The 27,298-nt window shown below is 47.9% G+C and overlaps 1 protein-coding gene across 8 annotated transcripts in view; it reads right to left on the bottom strand.

Moving 5' to 3' along the window:
• The window catches only part of LOC142585996 (splicing factor, proline- and glutamine-rich-like), a 120,489-nt gene that overhangs the window by 89,043 nt on the left and 4,148 nt on the right, over positions 1 to 27,298 (bottom strand). For all 8 annotated transcript variants that reach the window (XM_075697180.1, XM_075697181.1, XM_075697178.1 and 5 more), the window contains exon 3: positions 21,633 to 21,928. In XM_075697180.1, coding sequence (XP_075553295.1) covers positions 21,633 to 21,928 — 296 coding nt within the window. The remainder of the gene's footprint in view (positions 1 to 21,632; positions 21,929 to 27,298) is intronic.

Here is a 27,298-nt window from a genome sequence, read left to right as displayed (position 1 = left end):
GAAAAAGATAATTTCATTAGGTTACAAGACGGAAGAAAATGCTACTTGTCTACTTCTGTTCGATTGTAAGAAAGAATAACGCTATCCTTCAGTAGTATGGGTGGTCGAAAGGTTTCAGTTCCGCTCTACTCTGCACGCTCGACTCTGCGCCGCGCACGCTTTGGAATTTCAGTTGTTTCATTATCACGTCGTGCTGTGTTGGTTCTGCTGGCTCGCGAAACTTGCATTTGGAACAAGCAGCCAGAATGCCACGTCCATGTGATGTCGTGTGATGCGTGAACAGTCCGCGGAACTTGGCCAAGGGCAGTTGCAGCGGCGAATCCAAAGTTACTTATCACTGTGTGCCAACGAGTGAACCTCTCCGTTCGAAGTGATTAAATGCCGTACCTCTGCCACAGCACGTTGGCAAAGAGCCGAAAATCGCATAGGGTGCTTGCTGCACTTTCGTCCAGAGGATTACGAGTTCAACGCCGACTTATTGAAGTCGTGTGGAGTACCTTTCAAAGCAATGCTTTCCCGTAGCGCTGTTCCTTCGGTCTTGCCTGTATTCTCCGAAGCGCAAGAACAACTGCAGGTCGAAGACAGGACGGTGAGTGCGGCATTTGGTTTTCATGGAGGAAAAGCTACAAATGTGCAAATATGTACAGCCATGGTATACAGTTGCAGTTGTAGTAGTATGCAACGACGCCGGCCTCGCGAGCCCTCAGCAGCAGGTCACGTTCATCAGTGCCTAAATCGCTGAAGTTGAGCCCAGCATCGAGAGCCAATGTGTCGTCAGGGTCGTCCACTGAAACGATCGTCGAAGTTGGCGTCATAAAATAAAGAACCAGCTTATCGTCGCGCGTTTTCCCTTCCGCTAGCCACCATAGTTCCACTTTCACGCTGGTGTCGGCTCTGTTTTGGCTCAGTTTCGGGCCGCGCATTTGCGTTTTGCGTAGAAAAGCCATAGCGCCGTCTGCAGGCGACGTTTTACACTCCGATGGCGCAACGTCACTATGAGACCATGACGTTACCACTCCTCAATCTGAGGGCGGGCAATTTGAATTGCGCTAGAGGTACACGGACCCTTTAGAACGCATTTTCTCTTAAAAGAAGTCTATTCTTCGCATGAAACAAGCATCTCGAGGTTTCAGGGATGGTATTTCAACAGTCAACATTGACTTAATATTAACCTTTAGTGTCCCTTTAAGCAACGCGCCGTGCTTTCCGAGCTTTGAAGTCAATCGTGAGGATTACAAAGGTGGAGTCTGTGCTATTGCTGACAGTAGCAAATTCTTTTAATGAAAAACACGGCACCGAACGGCCAGAAGCTTAACAGTGAACGTCAAAACAGGTCGGGCAAGCATTGCCGCGGTGGTGGCTACGAATCTGCATGTGAGAGCACCGGTTCGAGGTGGCAAGATAATCGAAATGACGGAGGTGGTGGTTTTGATTAATACCGTTTCGGACTTGTGGTCACAAAAAAAAGTACAGAAAATCTGACGGCAAAGAGTTCTTGCGTCCGAAATTTCAGAAGTTCTTATACATTGAATCTAGGGTACGTGGTGGTGCTGCAAAGCCGTCCGAATTATCGGACATGTCCCAAAAATCAGGTGTCCGGAAAATCGGTCATTGACTGTACACTGGCAACTCCTCCAGTCAACAACAATGCGTCAAAGACAAATCGTTACAATTCCTCTGTTATTCGAGCCAGCATTAGCGCAACTTTTGTTCCCTTTCATAAAAATAACAGCTAATTTTCCTTGATATAAGCACAATTTTCCTGAGTTTTCCCCGAGTATTTACAGACGATACAAAATCCCTGAGAATTCTGGTTTTTCCGGTTGGTAGACACCTTCATAAAAGTATAGATGAAATGATTTCTCTTTTAAAGCGAAGCTGTATATGCCTAGGCGTGGTCCAACCATCCAACTCCAACTTGTGGTCCAACCACAGAAACCCTATTGAGCGGGTATGAGCCTTGACATAAAAATTGTAACAGCGCAAACACATGCAACCACAAAGTACCAAGGACGAGACACAAGCGCTGTTTACTTTGTGGTTGCATGTGTTTGCGCTGTTACAATTTTTATGTAAAGTATGCACCAACTCGCCCAGAAAGAAGTTTTAATGGGGTATGAGCCATTGCATTCGTCTTACGTGCCAGTGGACAAATTTCTTGTTGGGTAGGCATAGTAGTAGTTTAGTGGATGTAAGCTGCTGATTTTAACATTTGTCTTTGTTTAGTGATACTTTGCTTAAGTCCATGCAGTCTCTTTCAGGTTTCGCAATAGGTTCAAAAATGTGTCCCTGTCTTTAATTAAATGAAACGTGCGGCCTTGGTGTATCACTTCGTAACTACCGTGCATAACAGAGTCATAAACACGCAACATAATTCAGAAAGACTTTGATGAACCCGCCGGATTATCCCTCCATGATGGTGATTATGCGAAGCGCAATGTGTGGCATTTCAAATAAACAATAGAATAAACCCAAGCCACATGTATGCGTAACCTCACTAAGAAACACAAATACGTAACCAATAATTGAGAAAGTTTAATGAACCGTCAGAATTAACCCAATGATAAACACTGGGGCCGCACATTTCAGCTTCGATGGTGTACCAACTGTACAGGGTGCATGGGTGGTAATTTTATTCTTCCTCTCCCCTTTGTTTGCTTTAGAAATAAGAGTACATGAGCACCCTGCCCATTTCTAAAATGTATAATGAAGTTTTGAACGATGGAAGCTATATGTTTATGGCGGAGTTCAGCCCTTGTGAAAGGGTGGTAACTCGACGATTACCGCAGAGACTGCGCAATTTCTTTCCAATTTCTTGCATAGAGATACGAATGCAGATGCCAGTGGGCATGTGTACTTACGTCATAAGGGGTGGCGCCTGGTTCTCTCTCTCCTCTTTCACCCCCATCACGCCAATGTGGCGAATGGGCAGAGTGTGGCTGAGTGCGCCTGCTCCCTTGAAGTACACCCACAGTGCACAACACGCCCACTGTGAGAAGCTCACATGGCAGTGGTGTGCAAGACTGCGATTTGTTGGCCCACAGTGGTCACACTGACCGGTTCTAATTCGTGCTTGTGAGTTTGTAACATGTGAGCAGGGATCAACATTTTTATTTTTGCAAAAACCTAGCAGTTGTGCATCATACAGGGTCCACTATGAAAGTAATGTGCATGATTTTATTATGACGCAACTATCAATGGCAGTGTGGTAAAGCCAGTCGGTAAATGTGGCGAGGGTTCTGCCCTGCCAACGCAGTCAGTCGCCAGTTTATTCCGAGCGGATAACACGGCGCGATGGAGCATTCGCTTGAACATCAATAAGCTATCAAGTTTTTTATGAAGCTTGGAAAGGATGCAACCGGAACATTCCAGATGCTTCAAGAGACCTTAAAGGACACCTGCATTTCAAGGTCACAATCTGGGAGGTGACACAAGGCGTTCAAGGAGGGCTGGGAGGAGGTCACCGACAAACCCTGTTCAGGACGCGCAACAACGACCAGAACCGACGAAAACGTGGATCGTGTACGCAAAGTTTTACGTTCTGACCATCGATTGAGCATCCAACAAATTGCTGACATCCTACACATGTCCACATTTGCAGTATATGGGATAGTGACCGAGGGTCTTCAAATGCGCAAGGTCTGCAAGAAGCTTGTGCCGAAAGTGTTGATGGAAGATCAGAAAGAACTTCCGACTTTCGCACTGTCAAGAATTGATACATTTGATTCAAAATGAGCCGGACTTTCTTAACTCTGCCGTGTCCGGAGACGAATCGTGGATGTTTGAGTACGACCCAGAATCGAAAAGGCAGAGCAGTGAGTGGCACGCAATATCATCCCCCCTCCCAAGAGAGCGCGAATAAGCAAGTCTCGCATAAAAGCGATGCTCGTTGTCGTCTTTGATGCCTGAGGAATCGTCCATTTTGAGTTTGTACTGCAAGGAGAAATTGTCAACTCAGCCTTTTACCTAAAGGTGCTCAAGAGATTGAAACGCCGGGTCGCGCTCGTCAAGACTGACATCAAAGACACGGTCAAGCTCCACCATGACAATGCCCCTAGCCCACGGAGTAAGACATTTAGGAGGGGAAACTCCCGTCAGCGCGAGCGAGCGCGGGTGACCAGATAAGGTCACAATTGTTGTATGCGCAGACGGGGCCATATACAGTGGCGGCGCCATGGGGCGCATCGTAGAAGCCGCAGCAAAAAAAAAAAAGAATGCAGCACCCGGGCAGGCTGCTCCGGCGCGCTCTCAACGGCGGTAATTTCTTTCCAGGTTGCCAGCACGATAACGGCTCCGTGGGCTTGTGACTTTTTCTGGTCGCCGCAAACAGCGGAGTTTCCTCTCCTAAATGTTTCTTGCTCCATGCCCTAGCCACACGTCCATCAACGTTACCAACTTCCTGGCCCGGAGGAACACCCCGGTGGTCCCCCATCCCCCTTACAGTCCCGATTTGGCTCCGTGTGACTTTTTTTTTGTTTCCCCGACTACAGAGAGTGCTGAAAAAAAAAGCAATGGAAGACTGTGGAAAAAATCCAAAAGCGTGTTACAGCATTCCCGAGACATTCCCGTCAAGGGCTTTCAGGGTGCCTTCCAGGTGTGGCAGACATCTCCCCGCAAGTGTACTGATGCAGGGGGAGAGTATTTTGAATAATTTTAACCATTTGCACACATCTGGTCATTAAATCTATTTCTCCCAGATAATGCGCATTACTTTCATTATGGACCCTGTAAAACATCTGCAGGTAAGATAAATTTTTATACAGTAGAATCTCGTTAAGCAGTGATTCTGTTTATGCCATTTCCACTTACCAAGCTTCCACTGTGTTAGTGTGAACTGCTCAGGAACGATGGCCATAGGAATGATGGATAGCACGTCGAACCGGAAATGACTGAAGCCACATGCAGCTGCATCAGCAGTGGTGCTTCGGCCTCGCGCACGGACTGGCGGATCCTGCCCTTTTGATAAGCATTTCAGCACTGACTCTATTAAGTGCACAGTGAGAGCCCTCCATTATCTGCTCTCTGTATGCTTTAATGAGCTCTCTTAGTGAGCCTGTGTATAGCCAAGTTAGTGGAAAGAGAGGAGGGACAGGTTTTACAGCACTCTGGAGCTGATAGGGTTGCCCCAAGGTAGAAAATTTGAGAACACCTGCTTGAATAAACCAACCTCATAGCTGACATTTTAGTTCCGAAACCATGTATGCACCGAAGAGCTACAAAAATGGTAAATCATCACATCACTGTTTAGAGCAAGGACACTAAACAGAAACACTAAATTAGTCCAAACTGATCAAGCTATCCTTCAAAACAATATTTTTGTTGATCCCCACCCGTTACCTTCATGCCCCTGCCATCCAATTACTGCGACCAACTCGAGATCCAGCGACTCAACCGCAGGATTTATCCTCCGTCTCACAAAAAGCTCAGCACTGAAGATGCCGTAGCTCTCCAACTTATTCAGACCAACACATTTCCAAACCTACACAGATACAGTAAAATGTTCCCACATACATATCGTGGCATCTGCCCCTGGTGCGGCGACACACGCCCTACACTTTTTAACATCTCATGGGGGTGCAGGGGCAAACCTCAACAATTAAAGACGCCTAGCACGTCATTTGAGCGGTGGGAGGTACAGCTGACCGGCGATACCCTGGCGGGACAAGAAGCTCTCATCCAGCAAGTACGTCGAGCAGCCATGGCCAGTGGAGTCCTGGAATGAGGACACCACCCACTCGACCTCAAGAGCAACCACCTCGATGGTCCGAATAAATGTTTTTTCTCTCTCTTAATTTTGGAGCCATAGGTTGATTATTAGAAGAGAAAATGAAGGTCGACCTTAGGTCAATGTTTAAATTTACGGAATTTGGTGTCGAAACTGTAGTATTGGTAAGTCTTTGTGACACCACAGATTTCAATATGTCTAGGAGTATTTGGGCCGTTGTGATAAGGGTCGCTGAAACTTTCCAAGCTCAGTCTCTGGCTGTTTTATAATGCAGTAGAACCCCGCTGTTGCATTCCCGGGAGCTGCATTTTCCTGGCTGTTACGTCATTTCCGGCCAGTCCCAGCATAGCTCCCATAGGATCCGATGCACTGGGAGCACCGCTATTGCATCGCAAGTGTGCGACCGTTCCCACATCATACATTGCAAGCTGCCACTCCGCACCAGCCCAAGCTGCCATGTTGACTTTTCATGTAGCTTGGCTTAGTGGCTTGATGGTGTGATTGGCCACCCAAAGTGCCAGGAGCACACCTATGACGTTATTTTCGTTTTCTGCCAGCAAAAACATGGCCTTTGAATTTATATTTGCTATCTAAAGATGGTATGGTGTCTATGATGCATTGGGGCCCTAAAATTCGTTTTGGTGCATACATAACAAAGCTTGTTAATTCACAACTCGATAATTCGAAGTAGCCGCCGCAGTCCTTCCACCAATGTATTGAAAGCAATATATAATGCATTCCGCTAATGCACACTCAAATCCACACCGTCACCGATAATTCGAACTCTACGCCATCGTGGATGCGGAGAGTGCTAGTGTGTGCAGCGCAGATTTGCTCTTTCTATCTGCGGCCCCTTGTGCCTTACGGGAGAGAGACTCATTGCGCCTAGCCAGGCATGGCCAATGCCTCTGTTGCAGGTTGGTTCTCTCTCTCGCTCTCAAGACCTTCGAGATAAAAACGCGGAAGCGGCACTGCGCATGTTCTTCTTCTCTGTCTCTCTTTTTTTTTCTGTTACATCTCGGAAGCTATGCTCTTTCTCTACAAGTTGTTCTGCCGAGAAGTGGCACCATGTAATGTCTGAAGCAGGGTGGCCGTGATGTTTATTGGCACTCCCATTACGAAAAATTGTAGTGTGATATTCGTGGCTATCACTCAAAGGAAAGCATCGCAGAGATAAATGTTTGGATGCTACACATGCATACAGTAAAACTCAGCAGCATGCAGCCGGTGCAGCTATGAAAGTACAACGGAGACAAAAGTCGTAGCAGGTTGTTGTGCACTTCCGAGAGCGCATTTTAGAGCGCAGCTCTTGTTCCTGCGACGAGCATCGGTGGCGCAAAGTTGCGTTTATAGTCCGATGCTACTGGCGCACGTTACTTGCGCTGCATTCGCCAAAATATCGTCCCCTGTAGACTTCGACGCACGCACTGCAAGCTGCTCTCTTCGGAGCATGTGCAGAACGATCCCCAACCCGCGCGTCACTTTGAACGGCTGTCTGCGACCATCGGTGAAGCAGCGTGGGCACCTATTCTCTCTGCGCCATGCATTGTGGGTCGGTGCAGTCAGCACGGCGCGGATGGAGCAAGAGCCATCTCGATGTCAGGCATGTCAGACCGCGTTGGCCGCGTACGGTTAAATTGGCTGCGCCAGTACTTCGAACTATAGACGTGCTTGTTCTTGCTAACGTGATGTCGAGTGTGCACGCACATACACGCTACATCAGACTATATACTCACCTTACCTAGGTTACGATGTGACTCCCGGTGCATGGGCGTTGCCGCGAAATCAGGCCCGATTTCACAATGTTCGTGATAAAATGTCTTTTCGAGCGTCAAAAGGACGTTCTAGAGAAAACCGAGCAGGATTTCCGGTGTCGGGGGTTGTTTTGGTCGCCGGCGCATGACAGCACGAACAAATTTCTGGGAGGGGGGGCTGAAACCCCATAAGCCCCCCCCCCTCCGGCTAGGCCCCTGGCTTTCGCGTTTCACTATGTTTGTTTTGTGACGAAGAAGATCGGCAGGCTGAAAAGGCCCGTTGCCATCGCGTGGCACGTACCCAGTTTGTTCGCTGGTTGCGCCCTATCTGCTGGTACTGAGCTTGTCGCTGCTGCTCTACGAACCGAATAAACCCCCCTTTACAATTGGTGGAGGTGCAGGGTACAACCAGAATTCTGGAACTTCATAATCGGACACTGCAGCCCGTCTTCATAATGCCGGAAGAAGGACCGCGAGAACCACAACCCGCTGCCCTGGTGACTACCGTGGTCTGCCCCGGCCTGTTGCGGCAACGCGACCCACCTAAAGCCCCTCAATCTCCGAGTAGCGCCCTTTACTTCCCTCCTCCTCCGCTCAGCGCGGCATCAACGATGGCGCCGCCGGTGGTGGGCCTGCCGTAGCAGACGACGGCTAACACGCTACGGAAGGAAATCCGCAGAAAAGTTCGTTCGAGCCCTGCGGAGCAGTTTTTTCAATCGAGATCTTTCTTCGTCAGTCGGTAACTGGCCTTTAGAATTTCGTGCTGGAATTGCAAAAGAAATAGAGAAAAGGACTATTATTCAAGGCATAATTAAGGCGTAAAGCGCGCGACGTTGAGAGTTGGTGTTGCTGAAACACGACGCAAGCACGCGGTGTACTCAAACACGCGCGTAATTACCAAAGTTTCAGGTGTTGACAGCGTGAAAGTATGTGTACGTGGTTTCGTAGGTTCATTTACGTACCTGCAGGATACTTTTGTTCGGCCGGCGCGTGAGAGATTGTTGACCGCACACAGCCGGATTGGCTGTGTGCGGTCAGCAATGCCTGGCAACAGGGCCATTTTTTTCATTGCGGGGTGCTTTGGTAATCGTGACGATATATTGTTTTTTTTTTAACAAGTACTGCTCCAGGAGGGCACACGTAATGGCTAACGGAGGCCTCTGAAGAGCATGTGACATTACAATAATGCAGGCGTCGCAGGGAGTGTACGCATACAAAATTGGCTGTCCACTATCTTATACAGTCGCCGACCGATTTTCCGGACTCCAAAAATTCGGACATGCCCGATTATTCGGTCAGCTTCGCGGCACCGCCATTCTCCCCATAGACCATAATGTATAACAACTGCCGAAAGTTCGGACACCTTGCAACCTCTCGTCTGATTTTTCGGACACTCCTTTAGCTAACTCGGTCGAGAGCACCATGCACCGACTCTGACCGGTGCATGGTTCGACTTGCTGAACGCCATTTTTGTTTTGAACGGAGCTTCCTTGCTGCCCCACGAAGTGGCGCTACTAGAAATCCCCGCTCATCATCATCGTTTCTGCCTGGTTAGATAGAGCGGCTGTGCAGCAGTTCCGGTTTCAGCTTACTAAGCCATGTCAAGACAATCCAGCAGCTGATTTGTTTCCTCGCGCAAGACGCTGCGAGCTGGCCGCGTTTTTCGTTTGTGCGACTGGTGTCGGCACGGTGGTGGGGCTTTAGTTTGCTTTGTGTGCTGTGTCGAGGTTTCGGTGATCCAACGCGGCATACGTAAACATCGCGTCAAGGGTCTAATGGCGCCGACAGTGCCCGCGCAGACTGCGCTGGGGAATGCCGGCAAGCGGGTGCCGGGAGGCCTAAGATTTGTCGTCTTCCGATGTGCTCCCTACTGACGCGGAAAATGTTCTGCAGAGACCTGCGCAGTGGTGGCATTGCGATTCCGGACACCGTCTCATTTGACAGTTTCATAGGTGCTGACACTGCTGTATTGACATGCGCAGAACTCGACGACGGCAAGATCATTCGTTAGGTTTCTGCTGCACCGCCGGACGATGACTCCGAGTCGGAAGATGACGCACCATGTGCTACGCTGCCGTCGCATGCGGAGCGTGTACAAGCAGTGACTGTGCTTTCAGCCACCAATAGTGACCGTACGACCCTCTCCGAGATTCAGGCTTATCTGATTGCGCGTAAACGGAACAGCGTGCAACGGCGCATTCACGATTTCTTCCAAGGCTACTGCCGAGCCCAAATAAGTGCGTGGAAATAAAGGATTTAATTTTTTTTTTCTTAATCTGCTTTTTCGGACACCTGTTTATTCGGACATTTTCGCAGTCCCCGTGAGGTCCGAATAAACGGTCGGCGACTGTACCCCCTTGGCATGCACAGGCTTCGGCGAGCCCCATCCAGCCCTGGTTCTAGCTTTGGTGTTCCCGTTGCCGCTTTGGTGCCCTGGAGGCGCCGTCAATAATACGAAATAATGACAAGGTGTTACAACTAGTAAATAAAATTTATTGAAGAAATACAATTGCGCCGAGGCGCCAACTTCTAAAGCAGCGCAAGCGTGCCCGCGCGAGTATTATGAAACGCCAACGAGGAATTTACCGGCCCACGTACGACTCTACGATCAAAGTGCACGTTAAACATCCCCAGGCAAGCAAGATAAAGTTATCCGGAGCCATCCACTACAACCTGCATCCTAGCTTTAGTCGCTTCGGAACGTTAAAAACATTAATCACCACAAACCAAATCAATACATGCGGGCGTACATTCCAAGCTAAAACGCAAACCCACGAGAGCGACTTGGCGCACTCAGATGGACAGGACACGCACGCGCTAAAACTCCCGGCGCGGGACCACTATAGGGTCCTCCCTGATTTTCAATGCCAAGCATTCTTTGCCTCATTCTTGGCACTTTGTAGTATAGGTAGGCAGGTTCCTGTTTCGACTTGCCTTAAGGAGAAAACACTGTATGAGCGAAGTGGGAAACGAACCTCTGCCGTCCAGAGCAGAAGCCGGGCGCTTAGAACCATTAGGCCACGATATGGCACGCATGTTTCTCTCGTTCCAAAGCCAGCCAGCTCTTGGAGACAGACCGCACATGCGCCCCGTGCAATTTTGATGTCGTGTTTCCTAAGAGACTGCATCGTAAGTCATATTTAGCCTTGCAAAAGCGTCGAGAGTGTGTTAACTTCTGGTTGAGCTCAAAACCCACCATGAATAAAGTCGCTTTTATGTCACAGGCCAGCTCCAGATGCGTGCATTTCACCGCAAGACGAAACTACATGAAACGAAGAGAGCACATTCGAAAAAGAAGTCAACGCGCTAAAAACCACGCAGAGCATGAACACACACTTTTTCGAAGCGGAAGGCATGAACTAGGCTCGAAATAAGAGGTTGTGAGTAGCCGTGGCCCTTACTTCACTAAGCCGTGCATTCTTTGCCACTTCCTCGAAGTCAGCCCACCCGATCCTGCGAATCCACACTTCTTCTTGCGTTGCGCCCGCCGGACGGCAAAACAAAAAGCTTTTTGCCCTCGCTGTCTGTTGCGGCAGCCGAAGAAGCAGCAGCATGGCATCGCAATTAAGTTCTCGGCCCTACACATTCTATTACGCTAACGCACTCCGTCAGTCCGCCTGCCGTACTTTCGTCGCGCAGGCCCAACAATGGAGGTCGGCACGCGCTAGAAAGAAAAATATGTACAAAAGCGCGGCGCCTGCTTCGTGCTGGAAGGAAAAAATATACAAAAGCACAGCGCCTGCTTCCATGTGACACAGATTGGCCAATGGGGGAGCGGAGGAGGCTCGGGCGACAGGAGGCGTGGAGGAGGACGCGCCAAGGTAAGCGGGGTGGCGGAAAGATCTAAGAATGGCGCTACTTTTGAAAAATTGAGGGGCTTTAGACCCACCCATCTTCAGTGGTACTGAAGACCATGACGTAGAAGACTGGCTCGCTGACTACGACCGGGTGAGCATCCACAACCACTGGGACGACACCAAAAAACTTAATTACGTGTCGTTTTATTGAGCGGCGTCGCCAGCGTGTGGCACTGCAACCACAAACGTGATCTGACGACGTGGACGGCCTTCAAGACTAACGTGACAGAAGTATTTGGGCGCCCTGCGGTTCGCAAGCTTCGCGCCGAGCAACGTTTGTGTGGCACTGCGCAACAGTGCGGGGAGACATTTACCAGCTATATAGAAGATGTTGTCGACCTCTGCAACCGCGTTGACGTCGCAATGGCTGATGCCGAGAAGATCCGCCATATCTTAAAAGGCATTGAAGAAGACGCCTTCCAGATGCTGTTGGCAAAAAATCCCTCGACAGTCTCTGAACTCGTCAGTCTGTGTCAAAGCTTCGACGAATTGCGCAAAAAATGCGTAGCCAGCCGCCTATCTACACCTAAGCCACTTCAATATCGAGCTTGGCTGCTGCCCCAGATAACACTTCGCTGCTCCTACAGATCAAGGAGTTCGTCCCTGAAGAGGTGGCTCGTCACCTTTCCTTGATTCCACTTGCACACGGCCAGCCGAGTACTCCGTTGGCACCCGCTTTCCAATCTGTCATCAAGGAGCAGGTAGCCGACCACATTTCGCCTTCTCTTCAGCAGGCTCCGACGGCCGCTCCCCTGACGTACGCCGAAGTCGCTACGAGGCCTGCGCCACAGACCTACGGCCCCCTTCGCCCACCTTTGCGCCCACCCGTATCCCCTCCAGTTCGTCCACTGGTGCACTAGACATGACCTCAAGACCATTGGCGCACGGAAGGCAACCGTCAGATTTGTTTTTATTGTGGCCGTGCTGGACACGTGGCACGTCACTGTCGCCTGCTTACACCGAATGTCCCCAACAATGTGCGTCCATATGCGCCACGTTTCCAACAATGCCGCAACTATTCGGACGCCTTTGAATCTCCTTCTGCCGTCGACACCGCATTCTCCGCCGCTCGCCGTTCACCTTCTCCTCGCCACCGCTCGCTTTCCCCCATGCACCGGCGGTGGAGCCCTTTGCGCCAGGAAAACTAAATATCGCAGTTCAGGAGGCAAGAACTGCGGTGCCAGCGAAATGTATGAGGCCTCACACTTCCCCTAAGAACGTTATTGAAGTCGCAATAGAAGGTTCATTGAGGCTAGCACTTGTCAACACCGGCGCTGCACTTTCAGCGATAGATGCCCGTATTTGTCGCAAGATAGGAAAAGTGACGACGCCGCTTTCTGGACTGTCTCTTCGAACTGCCAACGCGCAGCACGTCTAGCCATCCGGCACCTGCACTGCTCGTGTCGTAATTCAGGAGGTCCTCTATATCATAGAATTCATTGTGTTGCCATATGTTCATACAATGTCATATTAGGTTGGGACTTTCTCTCCACACATTATGCGATCATTGACTGCGCCCGCGCTGAAATCGAGCTGTTTCAGTTTTCGACCGATATTATCACTGACCATAAGGACCATTGTCGCAAAATCGCTGTTTCAGAAGACACCGTTATACCTGCCTGGTCTTCAACTCTTGTCAGTATCTCTTGCGAATCTGCAGATGACGGCACAGTACTCTTCGCTCCGTCCGAACTCTTCTCGCTGCCGTTCACTACCACTGCCGTTCACCGTCCTCGAGTTCAAAGCTGGCGCCTCTCTCATGTGCGTCTCAAACCCATCGGCTGAACCAATTATTTTACGCCGCCGTGAAAGCCTTGGCAGAGCAGAGCCACTGACCTCACCTTCAATATTTGACACGATGGACGACTCCACTTATATTGCTGCTCTCGAGGCATCACCTCCTCAGTCACTGCCGCATTCTTTTACGCCAGCTATTGCCAGTGACCTTACGACGACGCAGCGCGACAAACTTCTTCGCTTGCTCCAAGGCTTCTCTTCGTCTTCTGACTGCCAAGCAACATCACTCGGCCGCACAATGACTGTTTCACACACTATCGACACTGGGAGCCATGCACCAATTCGACAGCGTCCCTACCGAGTATCGGCGACTAAAAGACGCGTTATCAATGACCAGGTCAACAATATGCTCAATCGCATACAGCCTTCTAAAGCCATCCAGCCTTCATCCAGCCTTCTAGTAGTCCTTGGGCATCACCAGTCGTCCTAGTTAAAAAGAAAGACGGCACCATACGATTTTGCGTCGATTATCGAAGGCTTAACAAGATTACCCGAAAGGATGTATACCCGTTGCCATGTATTGACGATGCACTTGACTGTTTGCAAGGAGCGGAGTTTTTTTCCTCCTTAGATCTCCGCTCTGGCTACTGGCAGGTGCCCATGGCTGACGCTGAATGTTCGAAAACCGCGTTTGTAACACCAGATGGCTTGTATGAATTCACTGTAATGCCGTTCGGTCTGTGCAATGCGCCCGCCACCTTCGAACGCATGATGGACGGCATCCTACGCGGCTTGAAGTGGCATACTTGCCTCTGCTACCTCGACGACCTTGTCGTCTTTCCTCCTGATTTTCCGACCCATCTTCGGCGTTTACATCAAGTTTTGTCCTGTCTCCGGAATGCTGGTCTCCAGCTCAACTTAAAAAAGTGCCGATTTGCAGCTCGAAAACTGACTATATTAGGCCACGTTGTCTCCAAAGAAGGCATTCTTCCTGATCCTGCTAAACTTCGTGCCGTATCTGAATTTCCGAAGCCCACTAACTTGAAAGCACTACGCAGCTTCCTTGGCCTATGCTCTTATTTTTGACGTTTCGTTCGCAATTTCGCTACTGTGATCGCACCACTAAACCAACTTCTCCAAGGCGACAATGAGCTTTCTGCTTGGTTGGAAGCCTCTGATGATGCCTTTACGACTCTTCGTCACCTACTCACGTCCCCGCCAATCTTGCGCCATTTTGATCCAAGCGCACCTACAGAACTTCACACTCACGCTAGTGGTGTCAGCCTTGGTGCGGTGCTCGCACAACGCAAGAACACTAATGCCGAATATGTAGTCGCCTACGCCAGTCGTGCCCTCACGAAACCTCAGGCCAATTACTCAGCAACAGAAAAAGAGTGCCTGGTTATCGTATGGCCTCTTCAAAAATTTCGTCCATATTTCTACGGTCGACGCTTTGACGTGGTGACGGATCATCACGCTCTTTGCTGGTTCTCCAACCTAAAAGAACCGTCGGGCCGCCTCGCTCGGTGGGCCCTCCGAATCCAGGAATATGATATCCGTGTCGTCTATCGCTCTGGACGCAAACATGCTGACGCCGATGCCCTCTCGCGCTCCCCAGTTACTTCAGACAGCAGCACTTCTACCGACAGACATGACATCTCACCACTTGACATCCTGGACATCGCATCGGAGCAACGAAGACCCATGGATCGTCATGATATTCGACTTTTTGTCCAATCCTCCGGCAACTTCGGCACCTCAAGCGTTACGCCGACAGGCGCAGCATTTCACAATCCGGGACGGACTTTTATACCGCCGCAACTACCACAATGATGGCCGCAAATAGCTCTTTGTAGTGCCTCGCCCCCTACGACAAGAGTTCTGCTCCGCTTTTCATTCTGACCAGCAGTGTGGTCACGGCAGAGTGTCAAAAACTTACACACGGCTTCGCCTACAATATTATTGGCGAGGGATGTACACCTTTGTCCACAAATACGTATGCTCCTGCATTGCCTGCCAGCGACGCAAATGTGTCCCGCATCTCTCCACTGCACCTCTACAACCACTTCCATGCCCAGCTCAGCCATTTGACCGTGTCGGCATTGATATATGCGGGCCTCTTCCATCTACTGGCGCTGGCAACCGATGGATTGTTGTCGCCGTAGATCATTTGACACGGTATGCTGAAACCGCCGTCTTGCCTGCCGCATCAGCAAAAGACTTCGCCTCGTTCATTCTAAACAACTTCGTTCTCCGCCATGGCGCACCTTGTGAACTGTTGAGCGATCGGGGCCGCATATTCCTCTCGGATGTCCTGCAGTCACTCCTACCTGAATGCCAAATTATTCAACGCACTACTACTGCTTATCATCCACAGACCAATGGCTTAACAGAACGATTCAACAGAACTCTTGGTGACATGCTATCAATGTAAGTTGCATCTGACCACTCCAACTGGGACCTTGTACTTCCGTTCGTCACTTACGCATATAACACTGCCTCTCAAGCCACTACCGGATTCTCACCATTCTTTCTGCTTTACGGCCGCCATCCCTCCAGCCCCATTGATACGGTTCTCCTGTACCGATCGGACCCTGCTGAATGCTCACCTGTTTCTGCGGTTGCTCAGCACGCCGAGAAATGCCGACAACTGGCCCGTTCTTTGACGTTTGCTTAACAGTGCCGCCAAAAAGAACGCCATGACCTCAATCCTCCCCCTCACCCCTTCCCCGTGGACTCACTCGTGTGGCTTTGGGTCCCGCCTGTTGCTGCTCCTGGCCTTTCGTCCAAGCTCCTCCCAAAGTACCACGGGCCCTACCGCGTGGTTGCACAAACATCACCAGCGAACTACGTGGTCGAACCCGTATCACCATCTTCCGATCTGCGTCGTCGGGGGCGAGAGATTGTGCACATTGACCGGCTGAAGCGGTATTACAATCCGCCCACTTCTTCCTAGGTCGCCAGGATGGCTACTCTTCAATTCCGGGGGTGATTGTGACGAAGAAGATAGGCAGGCTGAAAAGCCTCGCTGCCCTACCTGCTGGTGCTGAGTTTGTCGCTGCTGCTCTACAAGCCGAATAAACCCCCCTTTACAGTTTCTCTATTTCTGTGGTTTCATCGCGCCACTGTCTATGTTTGTTCAGCCGCTTGCTTCACGACAACATTTGATAAGGTGCCCAATTCACTGCCCGAATGGATGGTGGAGATCGTAGTCTTAAGGCTACTACGTGTCAAGCGTTCGCAAAAGCGGCCGTGGAATGCGCGACGGAAGGCGGCTAGGCCTGTCATACTCCCGGAGTAGCCAGTTGCTGGTCTGCCTGGAGATTCTGCCAGATCAAGTTTCTGCTGGATCTAGCACTAACATTTCGTCTGCCCACGCCTCGCTTGTTGGCACAGATCATGTAGACACAGTTTCCTTCATGACTGAAGAAAGTAGCGAGCGCGCAGCGAGCGCTGGTAACACGGAAACATGCCTGGTGTCGCAGTCTGCAATGGAGCGATAGTTCGAGCTGCTGGTTGTCGGCACAAAAGAGGACATCAAAGACAGCAGGATTGAATTTGCAATCGTGGATTTATCCGGCATACAAGAGTTCCTTGGACTCGTTCTGCGTCTCAGGTGAAGCAAGAAAGCGCTGATGCTTGTGTTCAAAGGATCCCGTCAAGGAGTACAGACTCGCCAAAGTTCTGACTGGTGTTGTAGAAGCCGCAGGATGCTTTTTTTCTCGTTGCTGGGTGCTTCTGTCGTAGTAATGATAGATTGGAGTATCTTTTTACAAGTACTGCTTCAGGAGGGCACCTGAGATTATAATAATGCTGTGTCTAAAGGTACGTAGGATGTACCAGCTTTGCTTCTGTTTCACTGGCTCCGTGGCTCCCACCTACCGATTTTTGCATGTTTTTGCAGAAGGACATTTATCTAACTCAAAGGTGACCATTAAAAAATGCTCTTGAAAAGTCACAGAGAAAAGCATATGAAAAGCATGGCACGAGCGATGACACTGCTCCAGGAGAGCAGGCCCGGCCTATACTGCGGCCCCTACTGCTCCCCCGGGAAAATCAGTAAAGCTTGTGCTGGAGTGCTCCACCTGTGGCATGCGCAAATGGTGCGCCGAAGACTTGAAAACGATCACCAGAGGTTTTGCATGTTCAGTAGGATCACACGAACAGATATGCTGTGACATGCAAACTTGCAAAAAGGCACAAGCCAGCAACAGACTCCACCTGCAGTCCTGGGCTACTATAGGTCTATGTGTGACCTGTGCTGAATGCACAATTGTTTGAATGTGCAAAATATATTTCTTGTTATTTTGAATTCTGGGATTTTACGTGCCAGAACCACAATATGATTCTGGATTAATTTTGACCACCTGACGTGCATAACACAAGTATATAAACTTCTTGCATTTTGCCTCCATCGAAATATGGCTGCCACTGCTGGGATTTGATCCAGATATTTTGTTGCGGTCATAAACTTTGTGCAAGGGACATGTTTTGTTGTGGCCATGAACTCTGTGCAACTTTATTAACAGAGATGATAATTCTGTGCGTCCTGTTCAACAAGGATCTAAAAGAGAAATGTGAAGTGGGTGGGGCTGGCTTTCTTGCATTGCTTTTAATGACTGTGCATGATGTTGAAACAAATTTTTCAGTGTTACTGTATTTACTTGCATAATGATCGCACCCCTGAATTTTGTCATCAAAATTAGATTTTTTTTCTTTCCCGCATAATAATCGCACCCCGAACTTGCCGCAGCAATGTGTCATTGCCAAGTCTGGCTAATGATGATTGTGCTTACCCTCTGCCGTATGCTGTCGAATGCAACACAAACGGCTTTTCAAGACCTACCAAGCGATCTGCACACACCAAACAGATTCTTAAGGGGGGACGCGGCAATTGTAGTGGTCAAATTGCCAAAATTTTCGATTTCCTGATTAATTTTTTTTTCACAATCCACGACCTTTATTTACCTCGTAGTGAAATATTATAACAAAATATGAGGTAGAAATCGAGAAAACAGCACTTTCGTAGAGTGCTGTCATCAAAAATTGTGGAAAAACCGGGCTTCGGAAGGCCCCGTCGCACCGCAGATCGCCCGGCTATCCGTTGACGCAGCACCGCCATCTTAGTATCATCGTAAAGAGGAGAGATTGGAGCTCAAGGTAGCCGGAGCGATGCATTTCTTTACCGAAAAATAAACGAGCAAACACAAGCGAAAAAAAGTCAAATGCGGCATTGCAGTTGGGTGTCGCAGTCACGTGGGGCACAGGGCATGCTCCTATTGGCTGCTGTAGATTTGAACTGCCGACAAACCTCTCTCGCGCGCATTTGCGTAGCAGCGAGCTGCGCATTGCTATTAACATGATTGACGATCGTGACAACTTACACACGTTTTCTGCGATGAGCCCCCAAAAATGAAATTCCAAACAGCCCACGTGTACGGGAGAGCACGAAAGGCATAGAAAAGAGGGAGAAAACAACTCGTAGAAGTGGATGCCATTGAGCTTGTTGACGAGGCATGACCAGCGCACGTCGGTGACTGGGAAAGCGCGCCCGCGTGCGCTGCTGACGACGCGACCACAGAACACCTAAGTGACCGCGAGCGATGGTGAAGGCGCGACCGTGAGCGATGGTAAAGCCACGTCCGCGAGCTATGGTGAAGGCACGACAGCAAGCGATGGCGAGTGCGCTGTCACCTGCCTCTGCACGATGGATGGATGCACAATGACCAAAAAAAAAAAGGCAACTAAGGTGCACGAAACTGCTGCACAAAACTGCTGCAAGAACACAAAAAACTACATCAGAATGTAAAGCAAATGTGTCTCCAGAAGCAAAGGACTACATCCCAGGCAAGTTTTAGGTGCTCAAAATAAAGATTTAAATGTTTACAGCAAATGTAACATTGAGCTCCGTTTCCTCAGCTTTCATTTTCTGTGCAGTTGCTTTCAGTCATCCCAGCACCATTTTACAACGAATGAAGACAAAATCATTCTGTCTTTTGCACTTAGATCCTGAAACATTGATGAGTGCAATAAAGCTGTCCATTTTCAACTTCACCTTATAAAAAAATTTATAATGTGTTTTTTTCAAAAGTCGTTAGTAAGACAACATGCAAAGGAAAGCTGAAAAAATATTTTTATGCTCATTTTGGCATTTAAAAAATAAACCTATAGCTTTATTGCACAAAATGGGCCTTTGTGAACATGCGGATATGAAAATATTGGCCATGTGTAATTAATGAATTTGGCGATGACCATTAGAGGCTGTCAATTGTTGTAACTCGAAAACTATAATAGATAGCACCAAACTAATTTCAGTTATGATATCAGCATAACAAGTGACACCTGCATGCCGAATTTCAGCAATTTATTCCCATAAATTAACAAAATAACAAAAATGTTTTCATTGCCACGTCCCCCCCTTAAGCAGATACCCATTTCATTCCTTTCATCACTTTCCACCTTTCGATGAAAAAAAAAAAAACATCTACACCCAAACTTGCCTTGGCTTTATTATTTGGAGGCTTTATAATGGTTGTGGTCAAAAATAACAAAGAGGGCGCCTTTCGATTCCTCTCGTCTGCACTCGTGGGCACGCAACAAATTGAGAGTGGCAACGATAGTAGCCACGTTTAGACTGATACGTTAGTTAGAAGTGTACCCTATTCATACGCCGACACTTGTAACACAACCAAGATATTTGCCAACCCTTAGCAGAAACATGCCGTATTAGGATAGTAGTGAAGAAAAATGCCGCAGTTTTCACAGCATGCCTGCCATGTGTTACTATTTCACTGGCAGCTATGCGCGCCCATCTCTGTTTCTGTCCCCTCAAAGTGGACATGGCACGTAATGTACTCACGAGAAGAAAAAGAATCGTGTTCGGGCTCCATCGGCTTGCTCCGCCGGCCACCATTTTTGTTTTGGTATCCCGCAATGTTACAGTGGCAGTAGCGGCAGCCGCCTGTTTGTTGACATGTTGTCATCCCGCAGCAAATCCAAGATGGAAAAAAAAAAGCTTTTTCTTTTCGTGGAAAATTTAACCTGCGTAATAATGATTGCACCCCTGAATTTGCGTAAATTCTTTTTTTACAACGAAGTGCAATCATTATACGAGTAAATACGGTATTTTTGCACGGTGGCCACATATATGTCATAAACTTGTTGCTGAAGGACGGGGCTACATGGTGATGCAATTAATATTGCCAGTTGCAGCAAACTGAAAGGTCAGATTCGTTTTTCTCAGTTTCATCCTTTTAGGCATCACACACTGCCTTACCGAGAGCATCTTCGTATGTTCTAAGTATGAGCAAAGTGTTTGCTATCATTATATTCATATCGAATGGATCTAGCTGGTGATGCTATTTATTTTTAAATTGGTCTGCTAAATTGTAATTGCCACTAATTATAACTGAAAATTAGCAAAAATATTGCAATCAAGTTTACATCTGTGTTTTCGCATTATAAAAGCACTGAGAACAATAAAATGTACATCTTAGCTACTCTCTGGTATACTTTGTTATTGCTTTTGAAAAGTTTTTGAAAAGTCCCATAAAAAATCGACTGGATTTCCGTATTAAAAACCTGGTAATGTTTATTGTAATGCATTTATGCAACATCTAGTTAGATATCTGCAATCAGCAGAAAAAAACTGAACAATACAGTTAAATAGTGTTCTGGTAGAAAAAGACAAGGTTGTCGTGTAAATACATCGTGTAAATAGTTTTATACTCGTGACAATATCATCCAATTCACACCAAAATTAACAAAATTGGTTTTGGAACTCATGACTCCCCTTACCTTCCGATGCATTTCTCAACTTGGATAAAAGAAGTGATGCAGGGGCCCTTTAACATCCTAAAGTGCTGCGAGTTGTCCTTGAAATGACCAAATCTTCCGGACTACATAAAGCAGTGTTAATACAATGGCAAACAAGTGTATGGCAGTGGGCGTTTGCTTTTAATGTGAAGCATTCTTTGCTTCTTGCAGCAACTTCGCACTATCTGTCTTTCAATGTTCACTATCCCCACTGGACCATGATGGTACGCAGTAGGGGAAGGGGAACAAAATGAAATGAAGATCACAAATTGCAGTGCCTAGCAACCAAACCTCTTTTCACCCATAGTGATTGGAGGGCACAACAAATAGCAACAAAAGAGTCTTGCCTCAAGTGTGCAAAGACATGTAAGTAGAGGTGTCCCATTAATTTCCACTGCTATATGAAAGCACAGTGTTCCAACTCGGCCCCCAAATGTAACCTGTTTACAAAAATTCACATGTATGTATTCGAAGTTTTGCATTCTCCAATGTGTAGAAGTGCCTCCCCACTGTGTTCATGAACAGCACACTAATCAAAATATAGACCGAATCATTTAAATGAGCATTCCCATCATGATTATTGCGCCATCACTTCTGGTCCTCTCCCTGCCTTGCTAAAAGAAATGGCTGCTTGTTAGCTCACTTGAGTTAGCATGCCCGGCCAATCGGTTTTGCACTGTGCGAAACACCAGCCTCCGTCCCTCGAAATCCCCATAGCAGCAGCAACCTGAAAGCAGTACTCACTCTCACGCAACATGTTGGCCTCGTGCTCGTAGAGAAGTGCCTCCATCTGGTCCTCAAGTGAGCGGCGGCACGAAAGGACATCCTGCTCAAGCTGCTCGCGACGTGCCCGTTCATCGTCGTACAGTTTCTTCCAACGCATAGCAAACTCGTATTCAAACGAGCCCACCTCAGCCAGCCGGGGACCTGCTTCCCGTTCCTTCTGGAACTGCTTGTTGTTTGGCTGAAAGTTCATCTCTGGCAGGCCATCGTCTTCGTCACGCTGCTCCAGCGGTTCAACCACCACAGGACGAGGGGTGCTGGCCACCATGGGAGGAAGGACAGTGTTAAGGTGGGTTGAGACTGACAGGTGATATGGAAGAATCGCAATCAGAGAAGTCCTGAACATGGGTGTGTTTTTTAAATTCTTTACATGGTATGGGAGTTCTACAGTCCGTAAAACTCAAAAATGTTTAAGAAAGCATGTCAATTAATTTTGTATTTTCCCATGTGTATTATTTTGTCAAAACTATTAGTCGCAGAGCTTTCAAATTTTGCAAAAGGAAGGGCAAAGGTACACCGCACGACTGGAACCAGAGCGATGTAGGTGCGCAAAATAATTAACGCGATTTTTTTTTTTTTTTACCCAGTGCAGCAGCCACTACGAAGTGCTTTCTATATGTTTACTAGGCTACCAAAAGGGTGCAGATAATCATTTTAGTTACACATTTGTACACGGCACTAGCTCAATTGTTCACAAAATTTAGTTCACATACACCCAGCAGTTTATTAGAAAAAAGGCACAGAATTGTCCTAAAATCACATTCTAAGGAAAATTTATGTCAAAATGCTCGACATATCAAAACATCCCAGGATTACTCTCTCTTTCGTAGTGAACATTACTGCAGCCTTTCTCTTTTGCTTCTGAAGCCCTTTCCTTGCTGCTTTTCTTTGGCTTTTAACTTGAAGATTTGTTGCCTTCCGATGTGCTCCTTAATGACGTGGAAAATTCCTGCCAAGACCTGCGCAGTGGTTGCATTGCGATTCCGGACACCGTTTCATTTGACAGTTTCACATGTGCTGACACTGCTGTACTGACATGCGCAGAACTCAACGACGGCGAGATCATTCATCAGGCTTCTGCTGCACCGCCGGACGGTGACTGAGTCGGAAGATGACGCACCATGTGCTACGCTGCCGTCGCATGCGGAGCAAGTACAAGCAGTGACTGTGCTTTGACTTTCAGCCGCCTATAGTGACCGTACGACCCTCTCGGAGATTCAGGCTTATCTGAATGCGCGTAAATGGAACAGCGTGCAACGGCGCTTTCACAATTTCTTCAACATTACTGCCGAGCCCGAATAAGTGCGTGGAAATAAAGGATTTTATTTTTTTTCTTGATCTGCTTTTTCGGACACCTGTTTATTCGGACATTTCCGCATTCCCCGTGAGGTCCGAATAAACGGTCGGCGACTGTACGCTGAAAATTGTTATGTATCCTTTAGGGAGCATTCTGCCACAAAAATTTTTCAAGTCGGCTCGTTAATAGCCAAGAAAAATACAGTGAACTCTCACTTGAGTGAACTTCAAGGGACCGAAGGAAATAGTTCACTTAACTGAAAGTTCACTAAACTGAATATTCACTAGACCAACATAAGACATGGCATACAGAGTCAAAAGTTTGAAGTGCAATTCATGGAGCAAAAGACATGGCATCCATAGTGTTAGAAATGTGTGGAATGGAATTTTTACATATCAATGAAAAACACATCACGTGGGTCGTTTGTGTGCACACGCGGAACCGAGACTGGAGAGAGAGAGATGACGACCATGCCACGACTAGCCGGCCGGAAAAAAAAACATACACACCACATGGCTTGTGGTGCGACAGATCGCCGCTTTGCTCTGGCGGCATTGTAAGCGCCAGCGATGTTACTTTGTTCATGGCCTCCGAGATTATGTGCTTGCTCGTTTTGTGCGGACGATCTCGGAAGCCATGCCTCGTTGCTGTTCGTTTTCCGCGCCGCCGCTTTGCCTCAAGGGCGCTGTAGCACCAGCAACGTTACATTGCCGCTGGAGCAGCGGTTTGATGAGGGTGGGCATCGGTTGCACCTGCAGTGCAGTGCAGTGCAAGCCTTCGTCCTCTGAGCGAGTTCGTTAAACTGAAATATTGACTGTTCCGAAATTCGTTGAAGTGAAACATTTTTGCATAGAATCTATAAGAAAACTGCCGGGGATTCTTAAAAAGTTTTTTATTCTGAAATATTCGATAAACCGACGTTCGTACAACTGAGAGTTTACTGTATTTGAGTGAAGCGAACCCATGATTTCAGCAGGTAGGCTCCACTGCATAGCGAGACACTCTTTCCACTCGCTTCGTCAAGCTTCCGCAAGCAAAATCCCTTCCCTGTGTTCTCGCATGCCAGACGTAGAGGATCGCGTGACACATATGTCATGGGCCCTGCCTTCACCTTTCTTTTTTTTTTCGATGCGCACTTTCGCTGGCGGCATTATGGTTTCGCGCAGCGCATGATTTTGTGCGCTGTGCACAAGGACACATGACTAGCGGTATAATTCAGTGCAACACGAATACCGAGGCAGAACAAGCTGATTGCAGAGCATGATCACGCGCTGGAACACGGGAGAAAATGGCACCGTTTCAGTACCTACATATGTGACCACACGACCGTGGGAACAAGCAGACGAAGCGGAAGTACATCTCTCTTGCTTCAGTGCGAAGTAAAGCAAAAAACACGCAGACATTCCGTTTGTATATTTTATAATTTCTCTAAACTTCACTTAGTCAATTCAAGCAACAGATCACACAAATAACAGATGGTGCTTTGAATAGTTCTCGAAGTCATGTGTCGCCACGAGCGACGTCACACTGCGGACTCAAGTACGTAGGTGCAGGTACGCAAGTACGTCATTCTCCGGCTTGAAGCGCGGCGGCCGGGAGGAGAAGGAAAAACGGCATTTGGTTTGCAATTTCGCATCTTTCCGCGGTCTGTAGCTATGTAATACTTTGCAGACACGATCGTTATCACACAATATATGCTCTGCGCTTGTCAGCTCAAAAACGGCCAGGCCTTGTGAGGGGCCCTTTAACCGAGGTACCGTATTTACACGATTGTAAGTCGACCCCTTTTTTAAAATTTGAAAGTCTGAAGTTGGGGGGTCGACTTACAATCGAAACCAAAACATGGCCCCGCCAAAAAAAGCCATACCATCGAGAGCTACAACGTAGTTACAATTTTATGTTTACTCTATGGCCCTACCCGTATCTTTTCGCTATCCCGCGTGTTTGTTCGCTTTTCGGAAGAGTTTTTCAACATTTTTGAGAGTCTTACAGTGCATGCAACACTCATGGGGGGGTGTCGATAGTTGATAAAAGCGCCGCTGTTCCCATTTGCGGCGGCACCCTCAGAACGGCGGCGCTTGCGGGGAGTATCGGTAGTTCATGGAAGAGCAGACACCGGTTTCTCTTTCTCTGTTTAAAGGCATTGGTATTGGTTTGACTAACTTCTTGACGCGCTCCACTTCGGCTACGTGCTACTTCTACGCTTCCCCAGTCGTCATGAGTGCTGCAGGCCCACCAATCTTTCGGCACTCATTCACAGCAGCGTTCAAGAGGGCTGCCATCCTTTACGCCGAAGAAACAAATCACTGTGCAGCAGGCCGCAATTTCGATGTTTCTAAACGGGTGGTGCGAGAGTGGCGACTGCAGCGAAGCGAAATTTTCACCTGTGTGACGGCAAGTGAGAAATATCCCACGTGCCGAAGTATGGACGCTTTCCGGAGCTGTAGGCTAAGCTTGCGGCGTACGTCGCTGAAATGCATGATCGGTCCCTGCCAGTGAAGTGCAACGTGGTCATGAAATAAGCCCGGACCTCCGCCTTAATTTTAAGGTTCTGCTCCGCCGTGAGTACAACGAGCGGCTGGCGGCAGAAGACTGCGAAATTACGCCAACCGGACCTGTCAAAAGAGCCTCCCTGACGGCTGAGTGTGGTTGGGTGCATTTGGCGTGGGCTGCTGTTCTGCAAGATGTCCTGGTGCGGTCGTTTGCCAAATTTGAAATTTTGCTGGACCACGACGCGCTGTGGGACCGCAGCAACGATGACGATGGCAGCACTAGTGAAGACGAGTAGTCCAATGACCATGTCAGCTACTAATAAATTTTCGTTATCAAATGTGCCCTCGGGTTTTTTTTTTTTTTTCCGATCAAGCGATATGGGGGGGTCGACTTACATTCGAGTAGACTTACAATCGTGTAAATACGGTATGTGCTACAAGCTTAGCAGTCAACACACTTGTCAGAATATTATCTGGTCAGGCAACATGAAGCTGTCCTGCACTGTGAACAAGCTGTGCATATGCACACTGTAATGTCAAAATTTTTCGTAGCGATACAAGCTTTGCAGTATTGAGTGCCGTATGCCATCGCTCCATGCCACAAGCCCAACAATCTCAAATAGAATACAAAGGAACTAAGCAAGAAAAATGCGCAACAATAACGTATGAACCTGCAATATGTGCAGATACAATGATGTATAATGAACCAAATGCTTAGTGCAGGCAGAGAATAAATGGAGAGGGAGCAGTCAAATGTGAAAATCTATACTATAAAAGCAGAACACAGTCAATTTCTGTTACTTTGACCTCGACGGGTCCAGCAAAATTTATCTAATTATCCGGCAGATGTAATTAAAGAAGTTGTATAAAAAATTTCATAACACAGCATCACATCATTGGCAGTATTTGTCACAATCGAACACACCCCCGAATCAAACCTATGCCCACTTTCTGTGCGTCCAAAGTAGAAAACTAACGCAGAAATTACATGAGACGTCCTGAACAAAGTAGAAATCTTAATGCACACCTGATGTTTTGGCTAGAAAGACGTGTTGCAACATAGTGGCCAGTTTTCTAAAATCAGCTTCGCCACGCTGCTGTTAATGTCAGCTACAACGCAGTACATTATTGTTGTGCTGTATGTAAAGCATGCAAGTGCCGCTTAGGAGGTTTTGTTTTCATATCCAATTGCACAGCACAGTCAACTTTCGGCCCAATTATGGAGGAAAAAAGATGCGCATTAGGATCGGCTAAATACCATAACCACACATTGCAAGCTACGGTTATTGCTTGAAAATCTTCCCAAGGCAGGCCAAAAAATAGGTATATTCGACAAGAGATGATAGTTGTTCAACGCATTCACTGTCTCTACGATCTGTCAACACATACCGTATTTACACAATTGTAAGTCGATCACTTGTTTTTTTTTTTTTTAATCTGAAGTGGGGGGGTCGACTTACAATCAAAACCAAAACATGGCACCGCCAAAAAAAGCGAGATCAACGGGAGCTACAATGTAGTTACAATTTTATGTTTGCTCTATGGCTTTACCCGTAGCTTTTCGCTATCCCGCATGTTTGGTCGCTTTTCGGAAAGGTTTTCTAATATCTTTTAGTGTTTTACAGTGCACACAACACTCATGGGGAGGGGGGGGGGGTCTATGGCTGATGGAACCGCCGCTGTTCCATTCGCGGCGGCACCCTCAGAACAGCGGCGCTTGCGGGGAGTATTGGTAGTTCACGGAAGAGCAGAAGAGTAGACACCGCTCGCAGGTTTCTCTTTCCCTGTTGCACTTAACTGGCGCGTTCCACTTGATTGCCGGCTACGTGCTACTTCTA

The sequence above is a fragment of the Dermacentor variabilis genome, chromosome 6 (assembly GCF_050947875.1).
Source record: "Dermacentor variabilis isolate Ectoservices chromosome 6, ASM5094787v1, whole genome shotgun sequence".
In the NCBI taxonomy this organism is placed as follows: domain Eukaryota; kingdom Metazoa; phylum Arthropoda; class Arachnida; order Ixodida; family Ixodidae; genus Dermacentor; species Dermacentor variabilis.
This window is presented reverse-complemented; position numbering and strand designations above follow the sequence as displayed.